Source organism: Equus quagga, chromosome 12, assembly GCF_021613505.1.
Source record: "Equus quagga isolate Etosha38 chromosome 12, UCLA_HA_Equagga_1.0, whole genome shotgun sequence".
In the NCBI taxonomy this organism is placed as follows: domain Eukaryota; kingdom Metazoa; phylum Chordata; class Mammalia; order Perissodactyla; family Equidae; genus Equus; species Equus quagga.
In genome coordinates, this window is record NC_060278.1 from 40,956,790 (window position 1) to 40,979,435 (window position 22,646).

At 50.8% G+C, this 22,646-nt stretch overlaps 1 protein-coding gene across 2 annotated transcripts in view; it reads right to left on the reverse strand.

Moving 5' to 3' along the window:
* Window positions 1–2,563: 2,563 nt before the first annotated feature.
* The window catches only part of CNIH3 (cornichon family AMPA receptor auxiliary protein 3), a 106,203-nt gene continuing 86,120 nt past the window's right edge, over window positions 2,564–22,646 (reverse strand). For both annotated transcript variants that reach the window (XM_046679584.1, XM_046679583.1), the window contains 3 exons: window positions 12,026–12,138; window positions 7,724–7,867; window positions 2,564–3,254 (listed from right to left, as the gene is read on the reverse strand). In XM_046679584.1, coding sequence (XP_046535540.1) covers window positions 3,227–3,254; window positions 7,724–7,867; window positions 12,026–12,138 — 285 coding nt within the window. In that variant the 3' untranslated portion in view covers window positions 2,564–3,226. The remainder of the gene's footprint in view (window positions 3,255–7,723; window positions 7,868–12,025; window positions 12,139–22,646) is intronic.

A 22,646-nucleotide genomic window follows, 5' to 3' on the forward strand; every position in this document is an offset into this window, starting at 1 on the left:
ATTATTCGCTTCACTTAGTAAAGAGAAAAGGAAGCTCAGGTGACTCCCCCCAGATCTGACCCCCGGGGCACAGCCACGCCAGGCCTACGGCTCTGCCTCTCTAAGGAACTAGGACCCAGGCCACCACCACCACCACCTCCACGTGGTGTCTGTGCCCCCTGAGAAACTCTCCGTGTGCCCAACCTCGTGCTTCATAGGGAGCGCTCCCCATCACCACGGGAGACATTCACTTTGTGATTTCTCCAGGGTGCCGTTTCTCCTGCTTCACTCCCCCTCCTCTCTCTGATCATTTCTGCACGAGAAACAAGGAGAGACAAAGATTTTCCAGCAGGCGGATGCTGTGAGAAGAGGCAGACCTGGGCTTAAATTCCAGCCATGGCTATGCATCCCCCTTACGAGCTGTGGGTCCTGGATAGTGACTCATCTTCTCGCAGTTATAAAACAGAGATAATATCGACCTCACGGTGTCCTTATGAGGATCACACAGAAGCACTTGAAGAATTTAGAATAACGCTGGACACCTCAACTTACAGCTCTTGTTATTATCTGGTTACTTATTCGCAGCACTGATCTCCTGCTCTAGCTAGTTCACCCAGGGAAGACTCACCTTCCACGAGCGCCCCTGACTTCCTCATCTGTAAAGGGGGAACAGACACATGCAGCCTGCTTCACAGGAGCCACGTGAGGGCTGAGAGGTCACGGCATAAAGCCTGGCACACAACACAGGCTCCCCCAGGTGTGCCCATGACTCTCATTCTTATCACGATCAGCTTCTCCCAGCAATTAAAAATCGGCTCAGTCTCCCAACAGACCCCTGGAATGATCTCCCAGCACAACTTGTGGGAGGGAAATGTTTGACGTTTCTCTTTCATAAACATAAGAACCACCTAAGAGGCACCTGCAGCTTGTAAAGCTTTCAGAGGCCCACCTTCCACACTAAAGCAAGTCTGAGGCTGGTGCACACAGGGCAAGGAAACCAGGCACTTCCTCTGCAGCTCCTATTTTCAAAATCTCCTTTTCTCAAAAAGTTAATGCTACTGACCAAACCTTACCAGGACCCTGCTACTCTGCCAGCTTGTAGGTGTGATGCAGAGGACGTGGCATTTTTAAAGTCAGATGAGCTGTGTTCAAAGATAGGTCTGTGACTGCTGTGTGACTACAGCCAAGTCACTTACCCTCTCGGAGCCTCAGCTTCCTCACTTGGGAAAAAGAGAAGTATCAACTTCATAGGGTTGTGAGGAGGGTCAAATGAGAACATGTGAAAGATGTAAAATGTCAAGGACTATGTAAACGTGAATTCCTGATATTTACTGCTAGAGAAAGGATGCCAAATTTAAAGCTCCATCACAGGAAATAGAGTCGTTCAGGACATCGGTATCTCTGTGGCCTCCTCCTTAATAAGCTTGAATTTCCTATCTCCATGTTAACAGTCTTTCTGTACTTGTGTCTGCTATTATAAGCCACTTCAAATCTTTTAGAAAGGAAGCAAAATCTAAAACAACAAACAAAGCAGCTTCATGGTGAGAAGTAACGCAGCCCATTTACCCTCTCCATTCGGTTGCATTTCCAAGACGGTGGTGAGGTTAGATTTGCTGTCTGCAGCCTGGACCCCAGGGCTGGCTTCCCTGGAGGAAGGTAACTGATGCTCTCAGGAACGGAGTCACAGACGAGGCCACCCAGCCCTGCTAGGAACTGTCCCCTCCCACCCCAGTCAGCCAGCCGGACCATGGGGAAGGGGTCGCCTGCTCCCGAATACCTCGCCTCAAATCCTCCGCTTTCCATCTTCCCCCTCACAGCCGAAGTCTGCATTTTGTTTTCTGTAGAATTTTTAGAAGCAAAATGCCTTTTTGAAACTTTGCTTTTTCTACCTACCAGTTTACCAACCATATGGAGATGAAACCAGCCCGTAACGGGGGTTAAATGAGACAGCCAGGTAGGTGAAACTCTGCAGATGTTGTGGCGTTTTAAACATAGCACACGACTGTTACACAAACACCATTCATAAACCTGAGTCACAGGGTTCGGACGGAAGCGGGGTACATGTATAAATAGCCTGTGGCTCTCACACGGAAGAAAGGAAGGGAGGTGTGGAGAATCAGGTCAAAATCACTGTGCCCAATTTAAACACGATAAAAATCTCAGCCTTGTCATTATTTACAACCCCCCAGCACGACTCCTACCCAAAAAAGGAGAGAACGTCAAATGGAACATTCTCAATAAGCTAATGTCCTGGCATTAAACTAAACAGTACGGCTGATGCAGCATCATAGAATGAAGCTCGATTATGCTGTCTCGCTTCTTGGCTGTCGGATGCCCACAGTTGGGAGCAGACACGCCAGCACTTTCCAGCCTGGGAACTGCTTTAGGATCCTTAAAAGAAGGTAGCTTCACAGACTAGAGATGACCAATTGATTTGCTTTCAATGACTCCGCGATGGCTTTGAGCGGCAAGAGAAGAACACACTTGGTTGTGGTAAAGAACTAACACTTCGAACATGTAGGAAACATTTAAAAAAAATCATTTTTCCTATGACTCCCCCCTCCCCAGGACACCCCCCATTCACATGACTCTGAACAGAACTCTCTCCCAACACACTGCCCCAAACGCAGCTCCGGGGCTAAGCGGGGCTCCACAGAGCACAGAGTGAAAACAGACAGGGCTGTGGGCTCAGGGCCAGGACAGCAGAAAGCCCACCACACACCTTCCAGCCCCTCCCGCCGGGCTGAAGGGCCAGGCCAGGGCTTGGAAGAGACACAACAAGAGCCCACAGCATCCTCGAGGCCTTCAACGGGTCCCACAGACTCAGCCTTGACGCTGGGTCAGTCTGTTCCTCAGCAGACACCTTCCAGCCTCCCCTCCACAGTCCAGGAACTCAGCGTGAACTTGCAGGGAGCTGTTCGATGACGTGGATTCAGGAAGCAGCCACTCTCGCTCAGGAGTTTAGTGTTTCGTCACCCACTCCTCCGGGCCCTTATCGCTCAGAAGGGATCAACAACCCGGCTGTGGGACACGAAGGCCAAAGACTGTGACACACAGGGTCACAACATGCGCACGGTTAACTCGGCCCGCCGGCTGCTGCGTGATTCCAGTCCTGAGTCCCTCGGGGTGTCTGCCGGGTCTTCCTCACACATCCCGCTCTGGTCCCTTCTCCAGTCACCGGCAGAAGTGGACTCGCAGTCTCGTGCCTCTCCCATCCCAGTCTCGGATGACGTGCGTGGTCTTTGAGTTAAGAGCTCACTAAAGTGTAGATCATGCTGAAGGCAAAAGAAGAGGAAAAAGAAGGCATGAGTGGGAGCCCACGAAGGACTCAGACTGGCCCCCAAAAGAGGGACCTTCCAAAAGCCGGACCCTTGGCTCCTTTCTCATTCCTGCCACGAGAGCAACTCATCTGCTCCTCCTTCTGGCCCCCTCCTGCTTCCCACAACGCTGGCCTAAACGTTTGGGACGAGAGCATATTAAGATGTGATTGCTCTAAGCGCCTATCGTTCTTCTCATCAGGATGATTATTACGGTTGCTTTTCCTCTTTTCTGCAATTGCAGGGCAGGTCTGGGTGGGGGGTGGGGTGCAGTGGATTCTTTACCCCACCAGCTGCCACATGCTTATGTGATGGCCGTGTCCAGAGGCTCCCAGATTATGCTGGATAATGTGTGAGCACTGGGGAAATGATCATCATCGCTATTGCGAGGACCGATGTGTGAACACATGAACTACACGAATTCTTAATTGGGTACCTCCCTGGCCCTCCCGTTTCGCACAGAATCCAGGCATTAAACATGAATGAAGTGTCCTACGGCAGGGCCTTGACACTCCCAAGGAGGGGGCCACGTGTCCCTGGGCTCTCAGAAACAGCAGGCTAATTCTGCAAGGCCGAGGAACGTTCGACACCAAAATGGACCACTTTGCCTATTTGGCAGAAAGGAAAACAGTCACCTTTTCATGTTATAGAGGGGAAAATGGACAATCTAAGAAACAAAACCAAAGGAAGACAACTCAAGTGTTTGACTTCTAACCCTATCCAGCTGTGAAGCTGATGAGCTCTTCCGAGCAGCCGGAGTTCTGTCTTTGAGAACCTGCTGGACCTCGTGTTCACAGAGCATCGCTGGTCAGGCCTGGAGCTGGAGAGGTCTTATTCAACACGGAGAAGTCAGGGGTCAGGAGAGAAGGGGATTGCTTGAGGTCACACAGCCACATCCCAAGGCCAAAGCTATGCTCTTTCCATTATAACACTGAGCTTCAGCGTGGATGCCTGTTTACTCACTTCATTCATTCACTCATTCATTCATTCATTATTTATTGAGCACCTCCTGCATGTCAGGCACCATTCTCAGTGCCAGGAAACGAGGGTGAGCACGCAGTCCCCATCCCTGCCTTGAGGGTGCGTATGGCCAGGCTGAACAACAAACAAGGATTTAGTGAGTACCTACTCTGTGCCAGGCATCAGCCAGGGTGGTGCACACATGGAAAGCATGAAACAGAGAAGGTCTTTGCCATCAAATCCGCCATGAATAACATCATATAGAGTGAGAGAAATACGTGGGAGGGGAGGCAGGCATGACCCAAAGTAACGGGCAGGAGGGCGGTACTCCTGTTGGTAGGTAAGATCAGCTGCTTCACACCCTTGATGTGAAAAGATCTTTATATGGAGCAGGCAGAGGAGCTCACACTGGACTGACCCACTGGCGTCAGTGTCAGTATTAATGTTAGCTAATCCCCATCCCATGTAACCCGCAAACATCTGGTGCACAAGGCAACCCGAGAAGGGGGGTGCCCCAGGGTGGGATGGTTAGCACAGCACCATGGGAAGAGCCCAGGCTCTGGGGCTAGATAAACTGCTAACTACCAGCTAGGACCTGGGACACATCTCTTAATCCTTCAGGAAGCTCGAACCGTGAAACGCCAACCCCCCCTTTACAGGTTCCCAGCTTCTGTCACTTGAGTCTCCATCACTGTGCTCAACCCAGGCGCAGCTCTCCATACACGAGCGCCCCCTCCCCTCCCTAGGAGGGGCCTGGGCTGACGGTCCTGCGCCCTCCACCTGCTCTGGACCTGAGGGACTGGGAGCTCCTGTGGCGGGAGAAGCAGGGTCTTTGAGGGGCCCTGAAGAGCCGCAAGAGGTCAGGTTCAACAAAGAATGTGGAACGCAGGCAGCTACCCAGGGTCCCAGCGGGGCAGGAGGAGAAGTTGTTTCCAATTTTGTTCTGGAAACAAAGTAATTACTGAATGTAACATGAAGCAGGGCCAAACTGAACCAAGGATCTCCGGGACAGACAGTCAAACAGAACGTCTGGAACATCATCCGTTACAGAATGATCACGCCCATCTAAGGGGCAGGAGTCGCCAACGCCACCCCACCCCACCCCACTCCCTCCTGTCCCTGCAGCCCAGCAGACTGAGAGCTGCTTTGCTCTCTGTCTGAAAATTTATTTCTTTTTTTTTTTTTGAGGAAGATTATCCCTGAGCTAACTCACCCATGCCCATCTTCCTCTGCTTTATACGTGGGACGCCTACCACAGCATGGCTTTTGCCAAGCGGTGCCATGTCCGCACCCAGGATCCGAACCAGCGAACCCCGGGCTGCTAAGAGGCAAAACGTGCAAACTCAACTGCTGCGCCACCAGGCAGGCCCCTGTCTGCGATTTTCTGTGTTCTTTCCCACAACGGGCTCCAGCAGTTACCGCAACAAAACTAAAATGATGGAGCTTGACATGCCTCGGTTCCCATGCAGAGCAAGGGGGATCCCAGGCTAACGGGGAAGGAGCACTACCCTTGTTCTGCTGGCTTTGAGAAGGGACAGTGCTGCCTCTGGGGACAGGCCACTCAGCCTACAACTCTGCAGCAGAGGCTGTTGCAGCCCCACAAAGAAAGGAGTTGAGTACACTCCAGCAAAGAAATCTAACCTCCATGTCAACCCAGGGGCCGAGTCGCTAAGCCATGAGGGCCTGGGCCACCCTCTAGAGGTTTCCCGACAGGAACCAGCTGGAGCCAGCTCTAGTTGATAGAGTTCAGACGTGGAGTCAGAAAGACTTGGGTGAACCTGCGGGGCACCTCGGAAATCTCCAGAGAGGCTTCAAGCAACTTGAAGTTGAAGGAGGGGATGTTCCAGGACACTCTATCAAGGAGGAGGAGGGAGGAGGTCACCCTGAGCCTGGATCAACCATTGAGTCCAAGACGAACGTGGCAGAATAACTCTGAATCCCCTCGAAGGCTGAGTCGCTCCAAGGGAAGCTGTACCTCCAGGGTCTCCGAGCCTTCTGGATGCTGGGGATGTGGAGGGGAGACGAGGCAGAACCAAGCAGCACTTGGGCAGCAGGACCCACCCTCAGGCGAGCATCAGAATTGGCTGACACCCGGCCCCGAAATTCCGAATCAGCAGATGGAAGCCCAGCAATCTGCGTTTTTTCGTTTGTTTAGTGAGGAAGACTGTCGCTGAGCTAACATCTGCGCCAGTCTTCCTCCACTTTGTATGTGGGACGCCACCACAGCATGGCTTGGTGAGCGGTGTGCAGCTCCACACCAGGGATCTGAACCCGCAAACCCGAGGCCACCAAAGTGGAATGCACAAACTTAACCACTACACCACCGGCCCAGCCTAGAAATCTGTATTTTTAAGATGGGTCTGATGCAAGAAGTCCAAAGACCACATTTGGATGAAGAATTTCCTAGAGGTTTCCTAAGATAGCCAGCAGTTAAAAGCTCAGTCTTTTGGGTCAGATTTGAGATGAACTTACAGCTGTGACACTATAAGCTGTGACCGTGGGAGAATTATCTAATTATCTCAAATTCCGTGTCCTCATCGTTAATACGTGGGTAGTGATAGCGTTTCGCTCGTAAACTGAGAAACACACATCAAGCTCTTAGCCCAAAGCCTGGCTCCTTTTTAAATGCTGGACAAAGGCAGCCACCGCTCAGCCCGCCCCAGCCCAACCGAACCCTGAGGTGGCCTTCCTCACGCCCCCCACCTCCCTCTGCCTCACTCGCTGCTGTCGACCAGGCCCTTTGGAGACCACACCGGGATACTGGGAGATCTCCATGCCCTGCCACAGGTAGCGACAGGAGAGCAAGGCGACAGGTGAGATGCCCCAGAGAGAAGCCCAAAGAAGAAGAGAAAGGAGGAGGAGACGTTTCTGGAAAAAGCACTCTCTGGGGTATCAAACCACAAGACACGCTGTTTACAACTATCTGCTTAGCTAGGATGTCCTGAGTAGAGAGGTGAAAAGACAGGAGATTCCTGAAATGGAATTGCAAAGTCAGCACGTTTTACTTAATTAGGGTGGTGTTATGAAACAGTAGGAAAATCGTAAGCGTAAGCATTTAATGACCCAACATGCCCCCTTTGTGAATCATGACTGCCACCGGAGGTTTCTGTTACGGTCCCCAAGAATGCTTACACACAGGCGAGGGGGCAGGGGGCAATGAGGCCACAGGCCACCTGATTGGCTGAGTTGCTAGAGGCCGGAGGCCCATGGGGACACAGGACCACATGCACCAGTAACGTCCTGAGAGGTGTGGGCAGAATGCGTTTTCACCGTGTGGCCCTAAGGGTGCAGCTGTCAGCAGGTGAGGCCTCCTAGTCCCTCACACAGAAGCCCTTGCTCCCAAACCAGAGTCAGGCAGCTGGGCTCATCCCCGATAGATGAGCCATCTCCCAAAGACCAGGAGGCCGGCCTGAAGTTCCCTCCATTGCTTGCAGGAGTCAAATCCACCAGGAGGGGCAGCAACTCACCAGTAAAGGTAGTAGAAGAACGAGAGGAGATAGAAGGCCAGCTTACACCAGGCCTCCTTCTGACAGTAACTCAAGGTATCCGCGTTCATGACCACCGGCGGGTCATAAGCTAGTTCAGAACTATCTGCCGGACAGTGGAAATACCTGCAGGGAAAGAGCACACAGCGTCATCAGCTCTGAGCTTTGGAAGGGACACCTGAAGTTGTCGGGGCCAAGGCCTCCTGATGCCGGACTCCCCCTGAGGAATCTCTCCTGAGCCGCTGTCTGCCTTCTGCCTGCATCCCTGCCTGCACATGGCCTGGACACTGCCACAGAGCAGCCCAGCTGCCATCTTCCAGCAGATAGCAACTCCCCAAATACTCAGATCACCACATCCACAGCTATTCCGACAGAAGGAAGAGGTGGCACCTGGTGGCACCTGGCAGACAACAGGAAGAGCCTCCTTTCTCCGGGGGAATGGGAGTCCACCATGTGTGTCCATAGCGGCTCCAGTGTAGGCACAGGTGTGGGGAGACAGAGAGCTGCATCTCCACTGCCAGATGCCACTGGACCACAATTCTGCCCTAAACATTAATTACTTTGGATAAATATTGTCCCCTCCCAGACCTTCTTTTAAAATTCTGAGTATTCTGGAAGGGACATCATATTCTCACTGGAGTGTGGAGTAGTTCACAGGTACTTTTCTTCTTGATAGAAGGACCCAGAACAGCAGAAAGAACAGCAGCGGCCATTGCAGGGCAAGAGCAGCCCTGGGGGGAAACTGGGTAAGCCAAAGACAGCAGGTGGAAGAGAGGAGGGAGCAGGGAGAAGGGAAGAAGGGAGGAGGGAGGAGGAGGAGGGGGGAGAGAGGAAGGGGGAGGGGGAGGTTAGGGGGGAGGGGGAGGTTAGGAGGGAGGCTGAAGCAAACTGCCTGCTTCAGACATCACGTGGGCTCCATGTTCACAAGCCGACAGCAGCTCTCAGGCTGGGGGAGACCTGGGGCGGAGGCCCTTTGAAAGTGGTCTGGCAGGAGGCGAGTGCTGTCCTCGGACCATCCTCTGGCCCTCAACAGGACACTGGCCCCGGGCCCTGGGCCACAGCCTCATTCGAAGCTAAAGAACAAAGCCGGGCTGAAATCGCTCAGTGGGCTGCTTTTTTGTCATCCTGGTAGAGGAATCAGGAGCCAGCGTGCAAATTAATGGCCCTGTGAGCCTCTGGAACAGGCTGTGGTTCTGGATGATGAGCAAGGCCCTGATTAATCACACTGCTTTGAAGAACATCCCTGGGACGGAGCAACTCCCCGAGCTGGGGTTTCAGTTCCCTCTTGCTTCCTCTTCTTAGGAGCACCCTGACAGGATCTGTCACCGACACTGCCGAGAGGAAGGCACAAGCCAGATTCAATGACACCTGCCAGCTCAGAGCCCTCCAGGCCTCTCACCTCTCCTCTTCCCAGGGGCAGATTTCAAAACCTATTTGCCTTGGCTGTGGCCTTGTTCCCAGGTGACCTATTGAGTGGAGGCAGGGGATGGGGCAGGGGACCACGTGGCTCAGTGGAAAGAGCCAGGGATCTGCCGCACACGGGTCACCAGACTGACTTTCCTCGGGTCAGTCACTAACCTCTCTGAGCCTCAACTTTCTCATCTATAAAATGGGATGAAATTGACTACGCCAAAGGGCTGTTGTGACGATTATGGGAGCTGATGGATGCAAATAATCTGCAAAGAACAGGCACCAGATAAATGGCAGGCAATTCCAGTTTTATTTAAGCAAACTGAGAGCTAGAGCAGAAGGCAGCTTCACGTGCGTGACAAGCGTCCCTGGACTGGACCTGCTGTGGTGGGGAAGGAGAAGGGAAGAAAGAAGGTGTTCAGGGACTCCGGTGTGTAAAGGACCCCTCCCTCCTCATTCCTTTCTCTTTCATCTTCTGAGCACTTACAAATTGCCAGGAACTAGGCTAGACCCTGTCAGGGATTCAAAAAAAGTAAGACGAAGTCCCTACTGGCAAGGAGACTGCAATCACTCTCTTCCTAAACAAACGTAAACTTGCCAAACGTAAGGACCCGGGCTGGCTCTCCCTTTCCTCCCTCTGGAAGAGCGACAGCCCTAAGAAGCAGTGCATCAACCAAAGTTCTGGAAATTCACCACGTTTTTGATACCCTGGCTTGACAGCACACTATTTGAGGGACCTGGGGATAAATTCCTTTTATAGGGAGAAGGGCCAGCCCCCAGGGTGGCATGCCAGGGGACAAGGATGGGGACTGTGATCCATACAGACGTGGGACCAAAGCCTGGCCCTGCCATGTCCTAGCTGAATGACTCCGGGGCAGTGACCTAACCTTTGTGAGTCACTGTGTCCCCATGTGTAAAACGGAAAAGGAACCCCGACTCACCCAGATGTTGTGGATACTGGATGAGGTAAGGCACGGAAAGTCTTGAGTGGGTATGCAATACATTTCAACACCACGATGCTTCTATCTGACTTCTCTCTAAGTCCAGACTTTAGTGGGTTACCTTTAACATACGCGGGACTTTCTTATGCAACTGACTCATTTTCCTTCATCCCTAAACCTGTGAATTCTCCTCTCCTCCTGCTCTTGGCCAATGGCACCTTCACTCTCCCAGCCGCTCAGCTTACAGGCTCTTTCTCCCTCACCTCCTGCACCCAATTATTGGCCAAGGCCCCCCCCCCCAGTTTACCTCCGCGGATTGTCCCCTTCTCTCTCCATTCCAACTTCCACCACCCAGTTCAAACCTCCATCATCTCTTCACCGGGAATTTCATCATAACCTCCTAATCGGATTTCCTCCTCAAAATTTCACCCTCCAATCCATCCTTCCCACGGCTGCCAGCATCACCTTCCTAAAAACCAGATCTGGTAATGCCATTCTCCTCCTCAAAAGCTTCTGAGAGCCGTCCATTCCCTAGAGAATAAATTAATTCCCCATCAAATCATTTCAGACCCTCCGTACGGATCCCCAGCTGTCTGTCAACCCCATCTCTGCTCATATCCCTCCAAGACCGCTACCTCCAGCCACACTGCACAGCTGCTGTTCTCCAGACACACCATGTGCTCTCGTACCTCTGAGCCTTTGCATATGCTAGTCCTTCAACCTGGAGTGTGCTTGTCCAGATTTTCCAATGTCACTCTTCCCACCTAATTTCAATGCTCATTTCTCCACACTCCTACATACATTGCTCATATTTCTGTTAAGAATATCTTTCCCTCTGCCACTAGGGTGTATATTCCTGGAGGGTAATGATTATATCTTACATTCACCTTGGAATCCCTCACCATGTCTGGCATGTAGTGTGTGCTCCATATGTTTCCTAAACGAAGGAGTGGATGTTCTAGACGTGATAAAATACAGGCTATATTCTATGGTAAAATGACAATGATGGAATGTTTGGGGACCAGAGCACTGGGAGCAGGGGTAAAGGGTGGTTCGTTTATTTGCATAACTGCATTCTTTACTACCCTTGTATTTCCCGCTCCCTGCCTCCTACATCCATATGGTGACTATATTTTACAAAAAGCCCAAATCACATGATCTGAGGCACAGTCTTAGCAGGGAACAGACTATATAAAATCAGAACTGGCCCAGAAAATCCAGCCCATCTGGTAGGTTTCTTCTTTTTAATTAACATATAATTCACATAAGAAAAAAATTCACCTTTTTAAAGTATACATTCAGTAGTTTTTAGCATATTCATAGAGTTGTACAACCACCACCAGTATCTAATTTCAGAACATTTTCATCACCCTAAAAAGAAAACCTTGTACCCATTAGCAGTCACTCCCCACTCCCCCTCCCTTCTGGCCCTTGGCAACCATCAATCTATTTTCCATCTCTATAGATTTGCCTATTCTGGATGTTTCATGTAAATAGCCTTTGGTGACCAGCCTCTTTTACTCATAATTTTTTCAAGGTTCATCCACATTGTAGCATGTATCAGAACTTCATTGTGTTTTTTACAAATAACATTCCATTATATGGATGGACCGCATTTTGTTCATCCACTCATCTGCTGATGAACATTTGAGTTGTCTCCACCATTTGGCTATTGCGAATAATGCTGCAGCTGCTTTTAACACTGACCCATGAGGGTCGAGGCTGCGGTTATTGGAGCCTATAAGAAAGGCCTGGCCTTATTGGACTGCTGTCCGAGAGCAGCTTGGAAAGAAGGCTCTAGGGAGAAAGTCCCCAAAAGGAAGGGATGCGAGGAAGGCCCTGGGTGGCTGGTCTGTTTGGGGGACGTCATCTCTGGAGGGCAGACTGCCCAGGCAGAAAAGAGGAAGGACAGACCGGCCCCAGGCAGACTTACCTCCAGAAGTGATAGAAAAGCAGAGGGACATTCAGGCCCAGGGTGAGCCACTCCTGAGCGCACAGGAACATGATGCAGAAGAGGCTGTGGATGGAGTATTCTGGCAGCACCAGCTGAAGAGGGAGCAGAGACACAGGCCAGAGTTAAAGGGAGTAAAAGCCACTCCTGCCTCTACAACAGCTGACTTCTCCCCAGACACTGCCTCCATCACGCTGGTGACACAAAGGCGCTCCCTGCAGCAGCACAGACTCACTGCCCCCAACCGATCCATTTCTGCCCAGTTCTCCTCTCTGTGGTCTGGGAGTCATGCTTTATACTCAAGCTCAAACGGACACAGGCTCTGGCACCCTACTTACCAGAATATGGCACTTGCTTCTGGGGGTCACCCATGGATGACCACCGGGAAAACTAGAGGAGGCTGTCCAGCCCCTGAGATGTCTGACCTGACTCAGGACCCACGAGAAGAAATACTGGTGGGGTTTCCAGTGATTCTGTCATTCTTGTTTTTCTAGTCCCTCTGTATCTTCCTGCAGAAACTCACCAACCTAAGTGAGTATGTGCATTTATTTCAAATACAGGAGGGTCGGGAAAAAATTGAGAAACAGCATTTTGTTTGCATGATGGTGAGTGGATCAAGAGGAACCCCAGAGAAAGAACACGTAGTCATAATAAAAGAGGGAAAGTGTGGCATCTGGAGGAATGGGAAAGAAACCAGCCCAGACCAAGAAGGGTCAGATGGTGGAAGGTGACCAGCAGGAAGGCTAAGCTCCCCATGCCATCTACCCACACAGGCATACGTGGGTAAAAAGAGCTTAAAATGACTGTGATGCCCTCCCAAGGCTGTTTACATCTTAACAGAAATCAAAGCTGTCATAGAAATCAAAATGATTGTAAAGGAAAAATTTGGTCCCTAGGCCAGTAGTAAGAAAATCTGAAGACTCAGACGCAAATGTCCCATCTTTCCAAGTTATATAGGAATATATATATATGTATGTGATGGGGGGTATAGCCTCTGTGTATTGCTTAGACCACCATGAATGCTTTGGTCCTCCGAGCAAAATCTTCCTAACCATCCTTCAAGGCCCATCTCAAATGCCACTTCCTAATGAAGGCTCTGCCCACCCTATCGCGCCTCACCCCAGCCCACCCCACCCTGCAACTCTGAGCCCCACAGCTCACTTCCTACCCTCGTCTAGGGTACCTTCCATAACCTATCCATCGTGGAGTCATTATCCACCGCCCCCTCCCAGCACACGTGGATCTACTCCACTCTTCCATAAGCCATCTCGGCCAAGCTCTATTGTTTTCTCATGTCCATTTAGAAAGTGCTTTGCACAGTACCTGGCACTTAAGAGTGGTAACAAATATGCGATGAAATGAATCGAACTGACCAAGTGCAGATTGCAGCCTGGCTGGCTGGCGTTAGGGATGCAGCCTGTGGTCACAAACTGAGATTTCTCTGGGTGGGAAACACTGCCTCACGCTGTCGCATCTGGGTACAGAACACCATTCATCTCCCACTTTAGTCAGATGAGTTGTCTGCCCCAGATGACAGATACAGAGGGAGACACACATTAAAGATAAATACATGTAAGAAATGCATTTTGTAAGTAAGTGACATCTTCTTTAAAGTCTGATGAAGAATGAATTGCCTTGACCCATGCCTCAGAATTCTCAGACAGTCACCCTGCATACAAGCGCCGTCATTCCAGAGACCTCCGTGGGTGAACTGGGAACAGCCAGCCCCTGTGAGCCTCAACCACCTGGCAAGGAAGGGGATGTGTCCCTATCATTTCTCCTCCCAGGATCTCAGAGCCATCCTTAGAAGCCCACCCACACCTGGTCAAGGCACCACCACACCTCCTCCCACTAAAGAGAAAGCCCCGTCCTCAGAGCTGGGCGTGCCAGTCCTGGAGGCGGTGGCTGTGACTTCTGCTATGCACATCTCTACATTTTTTAATCAGCAGTTTCGGCAACTTATGCCAAGGTAATTAACATGTTTAGAGACAGCCACTCTGGGCCTGAATCATCCACGATAACACCATCCCTGTCTCCGACTCCAGTGACAAATCTGACTGATTACAGCTTGGATTTCAGGTCCCACCATTAATCACCATGGCCTCTTCCCTCTTCGGGGCTTGATTTATCGTGGTGGCTGCAACCTTCTGAGCCAGGAGGATTCGTCACTGTCACCGTGCTGAGGAAAACTGCTTAATAGAGGCCAGCTGGTTCCAGAGGTCCCTAGCCTGTTGGGGGGTGGGAAAAAAGCTACAGTATTCATCCTGCTCTTCTGAGTGGCTTCTCCCAGTTGCCTCTTCCTATCACGGAACAGGATCCTTACAAGTGGGAGACGCTTCTCCACTTCATCCAGGGAGACGTTCAGGAGCGATGGTGCCCTGTGCGGACACACACGGGTTCCCTCCTCCTTCCCCAGCCTGTCCCTGTCGCGAACTGTGGAAGATGTAGGGAACTTATCCCTCCCAGACTGAATGAAAATCAGCCAGCCCTCTGCACGGGGCTGCGCCGTGGGCATTGCTGCTGCCCTCCACACACTTCCACACCCTGCCTTGGGGAACCCAGGAAGACTGCACTGCTCAGAAACCCATTGCTGGGTGGGGCCCACGGGCTCTGAGCAGAAATGATGCAGAGAGAATGCTGGAGTTGTTACTCGCCAAGGCAAAGTGCTCCAGAGTCTCTCTCTCCGCTCTGATGTAAGAAAACGCATTTACGGTGGGGGCTACTCCATCATCCTGAAACTATAAGTGAAGAGAGAGGCCCCCCCAGCAACCGGCGATGGACTCAGTGTGAGTAAGAAAGACGCTTGTGTTGTTTTAAGCTACTGAGATTTGGGAGTTGTTTCTTATGACAGCATAATTTGACCGATCTTCTCGGATGCAGAATGAGTAATCAATGGGAAAGGCAAAATCGTGTTCATCCCTCTTCATCCTCCCCCGACCATCCATCTAGTGTTTTCTTTCACCAGCACTGAACAAGCTTATTTAGGACCAAATGACCGCCAGGCGGGCATGACGCTTATTCATGTGTGTGGGCAGCTGGACTGGATGTCCCCTCCCAACCCTGAGCTTATCTAAGTGTTAAAGACGCCCCTGCATCTGCCAGGCAAACTACAGACACACTGAGCAAAGCTCTGACCATACCCCCAGCAGCCTGAGTCATCCGTCAGCACTGGGAGACTGTTTTTTCATAAGAAAGGCCGTCAAATGATGCCAATCTCAATCTTTCATACAACAAACAGAGGAACTGTTTCACGCAGGCCACAGTCTGTTGAATTCTCATGTCTTATTATGCCCTGCTTTATAGAGTTGTAAATACTAAATAAGTGGCCTCAGCTTAGGGACTGTGGGATTGCTGAGAGACTGGAATTCATTCCAACCAGGGGAGCTCACGGAAGGTTTTGTGATCCAGCGAACCAAGGAAGGTTGGAAAGGTTGAGTAAAACTTAATCACGAAAGGAAGCCAGGGGTCAGCATTACAGGGAGAAGAACCATGAGACTAAAGCAGAGAGATGGCAGGCACTGCCTGATGTGGGTTCTGCACGTCCCCACCTGACAGGGCCACTTATTCACCACTTAATGGCATTAAAGCCAGGCCTGACATGAACCGAGGGCTGGGTAAATGTCAGTTTTATTCCCCTCCTGCAAGAACCCACTTTCTCATCTCCTGGTGCTGGAGCATTTGGGTGTCACCACCATAAACTGAAGGGCTGAGACCTGTCATAACAGTATGATGACAACAGCCCCTCCCCTCCCCTATCCCCTTTCTCTGATGCGTGCCAGAGGTGAAACGTCAGGTGCAGTTCTTGGAGAACACTAGGTAGGCTCATACGCTTATCAGTAAAGACCTCAAAAATGTCACCCACTCCCCAGCTTCTTCCATCACTTCCTAGAGGATGCATTTGGCCTCTGGTGAGGACCACCTGTCCTGACTTCCTGCCCAGATTCTAGTCGTCAATTTCCATTTCCTGGCAGACATTTCCATCCAGATATTCCACAACCACTGCATGCTGAAAACTCGCGTTCCTTCCAGTACCTGCAAACTTTATCTCCTAAATTTCCAATTTCTGCTGACAAGAGCCATCTCTGACTCCTCTGTCTCATCCATTTCCACTTCGGTGTGTTTCCAAACCTTGCCATTTCTTCTTCACAGCCACTTGCATCTGTTCTTTCCTTTTTATTTCTACTGCCGCCTACTGGTCTGGGCCCCTGCACCTCCTCCCAAGGCTGGTGCAAGAACTTTCTAGCAGGTTTCTGTCCCTGCACACATGCTCCTTCCATCCAACAGAGCAGCTGCCTCCTCTCCCTTGTATATATGCCACACTCAGTCCAGCTCTAAGCCTTCATCCACAACTTTGCCATTCCAGGAATTTTATTTTATTTTGTGTTCAAAAGATCTTATTTCTATTATTATGCATCTTTTCATTCATTCATTCATGTATCCATTCATTTGCTGCTTTAGCCCACAAATGATTTGCAGCTGACCGCTAACCTTTCCCTATTATGGGGGAATAACGTGGTGATGGAACAACTTCTACCTTACTTCACAGCTGCAGTGGAGAGGGGCATCGGAGGGCAGGAACAGGAAATAGGGAGAGGACACTTGGAGTTGGAGCAAAGGAATGAAGCTCCCTGGGGAAGAAAGGGGATCCTCTAAGACTGGGAAGAGGGAAGGTGGCAAAGATGGAGAGGTGATGGCAAATGTCCCTAGTGCTGGAGATCTGCTCGCAGCTCCCACCATCCATCCTAGAGGGACAGGATTTCTGAAGGGCTGGTATAAGCCTGCCAGGGACCAAACACTAAGAGTCAAGCCCCGGAAGCCATGAGGTAGGTCCCAGGGCTGAGGGTAGCTTGAAGGGAGAGGCAGCTTGAGACCCAGTCTTCACCCATCTCTGAATGGACCGTCAACTCAGGCAACAAGCTTTTCTACTGTGATCACCTTGGGCTAAAAATATTAGCCTAATATCTCAAAGTGTTATATAAATTCATACCAGGTACATAATGATCAATCTATGCTAACCACGCTGAGCCTTCTTTTCCTCAACTGTAAATGCCAACATTTACAAACTACCAGCAAGGATGCTATAAGGGATACAGGATGTCCTATGAATGACAGTGCCCTCAAAGGTGGCGAAGCACCAAGCAAAGGAAGACGGCGCCATGGGGATGAACAGGATCATTATTATTGCTAACCATCGCGTTCCGGCTCATCGCCATTCTCAGGTGGGTAACTTGTTGCTCTTCCTCTGAAAGTCAGTGAAATGGCCCAGAACCAAATTTGGTTTCCCAATTCTCCACCCAGTCTTTTCTGACCCCGGTCTGATTAAACTGAGCTTCCAGCTTCCCCGAGTGGGAGGAGAAAACGAAGCCTGTTTAACAGCCTGCCTCTCAAACCATAAAACCCCAGTCCTTGCCTGTTTTCAACAACAGTAATCCTGTTCCCTGTGTGTCTGTCCTAAGGTTTATCTGTCCCGGTAGCTGACAAGTGTGAAGAAGGAGGAAAGGATGATGTCTCTTTCATCTGACTCCCCAGCCCATACTAAACTGGCCCTCAAACAGAGGACCCTCTCCGGGCTGAGCAAGGTGGAGGGAATTTTCTCATAAATGTCCGACGTGGAGATCCGTTCTCCATTTGTCCCCAAATGAACAATCGTGCACATGATTCACAGTGGGGGGAGGGGCAGTGGAAAGGAAGGAAAGGATGGCATGCTTGGGGACTGGGGATTTTGCTGAACTAGAAGATGATGAGAAAAGCATCCCAAGCATCATCAGGAAAACTTATTCTCTGTCCTTTGCTGGAAGGAGGCCATTTTCTCTTTGCTCTGGGCGAAGGCAGCCGAGCTCAGGCCTGTCTCCCCCAGGGGCGTGCTTTCCCTGCATGCTCGGATCCCCTCCTGCCGGGGACTGGCACCCCATCTCACATGGCACGATTAAGCAGGAACACCCCAAACCCTAGGACCTGGGGTTGGGCTGCCTGAGCATTGCCTATTTCACAGCAGTGCTGGCATGTTAAACCATTTGACCTCCTGGATCTTGCGCTAATGTTTATATCAAACACTTTGAAGGGGTGAGCAGATGGCTCTGGTACACAAGGAACTTCTCACAGAATCACCTAGTCTAGAATTGTAATTTAAAATGTCACCATAAAATTAATCTGACGCATGCCTGTTGAACGTACACCAGGAACCGTGGACATGGCCCTGAGCCCCCCGTTGCCAGCAACTCTCATCAACACCTGGGCCAAGTACTGCTTTGCTGCCCTTGTCGTGATCAGGATCAGACCCCCGCGGCTGGTCCCAGGGTACGGGGCCAGGCCTCAAGGGCAACCAGTCACAGATCATTTTCTCCATGGGCCTCTTCCTGTGCACCAAGAACATGGGGAAAATAGGGGGACATGGCAAGAGAAGTGGTGCCCTCCCCGGGTGGCCCAGGACCTGAAGACACAGAACTTTCCTTCCGGCCTGGGGAGGGCATCTCGGCAGCAAGGGTGCAGAGGTGGGTGGCGGGGGACCACAGAGCGCTGTTTCCACAGGGGCTTCCTCTCCAGGCTTCCCACCTTCCAACCCAGGGCCCTCTGGCTTCCTCCCACTCTCTCCTTCGCCCACCCTCCCGGAGCACGTTTAATCCACACTGGGGAAGTTTCTGCTGCTTTTGTGGCACCCACATGGACTCAGTTCTACCTCTGCGTGGGAGAAGGAAGCTCAGAGAGGAAAACACCCAGGGAGGGAAGATGGGGGGCAAAACTCACCCCCTGCTGCCCTTGGCTCCTGGCTACCCAGCAAGTGAATGGCCCAGTTCACAGCTCAGCCGAGAGGCCCGTGCTGGGACCTGACTGTGCCCTGACAAACCTGGACTGCCTGATCCCACGGGCTCCAGACACTCGCCCCGCCACCGTGGACCGCTCTGGCTACCCTCATCCCTGCTCTGAGCCCTCTGAGCCACCTGATCCTCCCTGTCCTGACTGCTCCTCGGGGACCAGCTTCCAGCTGACTGATGCCCATCAGCTCCGGCACCCCTAGTCCCACTGCTGTCTCCTGTGGGCCCCCACCACCAGCTGTGCCATGCACCGGGGATGCCGGCCAATAGGGGAAATCCTTCCACTGTGATCCAGGAGGAAACGTGTGCATGCACAACACCACGAGGAAGAAGATTCCCCCCATCAGAATTCACAGGGGTCTCAGCTTCGTTTCTGGAGAAGGGAACCGGGAAAAGAGGTGACAGATGCGCTTAGCTCACCACTCTACTGTCCTGACACTTCCACTCTGCCTCCTCCTCCAGCCCATTTCTTTGTTTCCCCATCATCTAGGCAGTGATTCTCAACTGTATGGTACTTCTTTTTTTTTCTTTTTGAGGAAGATTAGCCCTGAGCTAACGACTGCCAATCCTCCTCTTTTTGCTGAGGAAGACTGGCCCTGAGCTAACATCTGTGCCCATCTTCCTCTACTTTATATGTAGGACGCCTACCACAGTGTGGGGACATTCTACCCAATTGCATCCTGGAGCCATTCTCCCAAGAAGGGGTTCCCATACTCAACCAAAGGTTAGAGTTTGGTATTTTCCTTGAACTGGAGTCCCAATTGGGACTTTTCCCGCAGTTCAGAGAGTGGTCAGGTGCCAGAGGAAGGGATCCTAATCCAGCCTTAGGAAAAGAAACCTCTCACGGGAGTCTTGGAGATTGGCAGCCGTCCTAATGACTTAAGTGGCCGACCCGTGCCCACGTAAAATTTGTCTATTAGAGATGGAGTCAGGAAGGAATGGATTAATTCATTTTCCATCACCCTCAGGCTTAAGGTACTGATTCTCTTCAGGCTGAATGCCACAATTTGCCCCAGAGAGTAGCCATGGGCAGCAAACATGGATTCATACAGCTGTCCGAGAAGGTTCCCGATGGAGCAGTGAATTTAGATCCATCCTTGAAAAGAGAAAGGCACAAGGAAGACTAGAACTTCAGCTCACAAGCTGGTGAAGCAAGTGGGCTCAGCAAGCCAAGGAGTCAAAAGAAAGACTTCCTGGACTCAAGGTCTGGAAGTAGCGCTCCTCTATTCAAATAGCGTGGGGACAGGGCCTATGGGCAGTGAAGAGCTGCAGCATGGCGACAGGACCCATGGCCAGGACTTAACAGGTCTTAGTCTTATAACATTGCATAAGGAAGCATTCCCAGGAAGACATTTTAAAGCATACTCAAGCAAAGTTGATATAACTTCTTTATAAAAAGAAAATCAGCTCAAGCATTCCAACCTTTACAATCTTAACACATAGACCTTTATATTTCACCAATTCAATTATAACCTGAGTCAGGGTTTAAACTTAGTTACCATTTTCTTGTGTTTCTTTTTTAATTTGGCTTTTTTTCATAGATACCAACAAAAATTATGATGAGAGCTCTCACAATTTTTTTTCCCCAATTTAGAAGTTTTCCGAATTTAAATGATCCATCGTCTGGCCGATTTGACGAGTAGCATCTTAACAGCGACTTAACCAAAGCTTAACCAAGGACAAAGAGGCGTCCCCAAAAGAGATCCAGAAAATTCACTCCCAAAAATAGCCTAAGAAAGTAAAGGCAAGCAACAAAGGCCCCTTATGAAAGCAGTTGGGACCTCTTATGACAAACTCCCTGAGAGCTTAAACAGCTGAACAAAGAGAGCCAAGCTCTCAAGACAAACTTTCCCAGAGCCCCAGTCTATGTGACTGGCCACCAAGATGCGTGCCGGTACATGCATCCTCCAATGGCGGAGACCAGAAAGGTCACAAAGCCAAGCTCTCAAGACATACAACAAAACAAAAAGCCCAGACAACAGGCTTATAGAGATGCCTGTGTCTTATGACAAACAAAAAGACAGAGACAAGGAAAAGTCTATCTCTGGGAGGAAAAGGATCTACAACCAGTGAGTACTCAAATCCTAGAGTCGCTGAATCCAAGAAGCTAGCCTCACCAACATTTTCTCCTGCTAATCTAAATTTAGAAGAGCAAAAAACTCACCACTCTTGCTTCCACTGGAGCCTGCAGGCAGAGATCCGGGAGACTGACGTGGTAAGAACTCTTACCTCTTGCCAGCTCTCGTCAGGGGTCCGGGATCTCTCGGCCGCAGCAGTCCAGGAGCAAGCAGTGTCCAGCCAGGGAAATTGATCCTGCCGACTATGCCAAAACTGTAGGGGAGGAGGACATTTCCTCTCCCCAAATGGGGGTTCATCTGGCTGGAGAATGAATTAAATTCACATGAGACAGAATAGCAAGAGAAAATTAAACAAAGCTTTATGAGGAACCATGGCCCGGGGCATTTCTTCCTGAAGGAAGAAAGGGCACCGAAGAAGTGGGGTACACATAGTGGTTATATACCCCCAAACAGGGTGTTTCACATGTGATTGAAATGTCCCTCCCACAATAGTCACAAGATTGCCCTGTCGCACAGCGCTTGATGGACACAGCAGATAGTGGTCTGCTATCTCGGTGGGCGTAGCAGGAGGCAAGTCTGGAGCTGGGCGGCCACAGGTGAGCGCAGCAATCAGTTCCTAGCCTAAGGAAAGATGCTTAATCCTTAAGAAATGTCAGCGTTGGGAGGGGGAGGGAAGTTAATTACAGGAGGTTACCAGACTAGCACAATAAAATGCAGATTTTAAGTCCTTGCCTTTGGTATTGATTAAGAGTTTTTAGAGAGAAGGTCATCTCCTTTCTTCTTCCTGGTACAGAGAGGGAGGCACCTTTTATAGATAGAGATTTACCTTACAAATGTAAATGTGTCCTAAGGAAGGGCAAGTTCCATTCCTCAGAGCCTCCTTCCCTGTCCCAGTTTATCAAAAGCAATCAGCCTCAAATAATCCTGATGCCAAAGAGACATATCTTGGGGTGGCCATTTCCAGGTCCCCACAACAGCATGGCATGCCAGCGGTGCCATGTCACACCCGGGATCTGAACCAGCGAATCCCGGGCTGCCAAAGCAGAACGTGTGAACTTAACTGCTGTGCCACCGGGCCGGCCCCTGTATGGTACTTCTGAATCACCTGGAGGTTTTGCTAAAACACAGATGGCTGGGCCCCACCCCCAGAGTTTCACATTCTGTAGGTCTGGGTGGGGCCCAAGATTCTGCTTTTCTAACCACTTCCCAGGTGAACCACTGAGAACCTTCTCCTCAAAGTGTGGTCCCAGGACCAGCATCCCCAGCAGCAGCAGCAGCGCCTGGGAGGTTCTTAGAAATGCAGAATTTTGGCTCCACCCCAGACCTTCTGAATGAGAACTTGCATTTTAACAAGACCCTCAGGTGATTCACATGCACATTAAAGTTGGAGGAGTGGCTGCGGATTCCCAATAGGCTTCTCCAGCCACCTCATCAGAATCGCCTGGGGCAGCTGTAAAAATGCAGACTTCTGGGTTCCACCCCAGTCGCTGGGCCAGGAACCTGCATTTTCCTGAAGCATCCCAGAGGACTGTGTCAAACATTTGAACTGAGATTCACAGGGGTTTGAACACATGGGGCAGAGGCTTCGTTTTTGAAGACCCTGGATCCCAGTCCTCACCCCCATCCCCCAGCAGGGCCGTGACCGTCCTGCACTCACAGAGCATCGCTTGCCAACTACGGCTCACGGACTCGTCTGGGCAGGCAGCGCCTGTA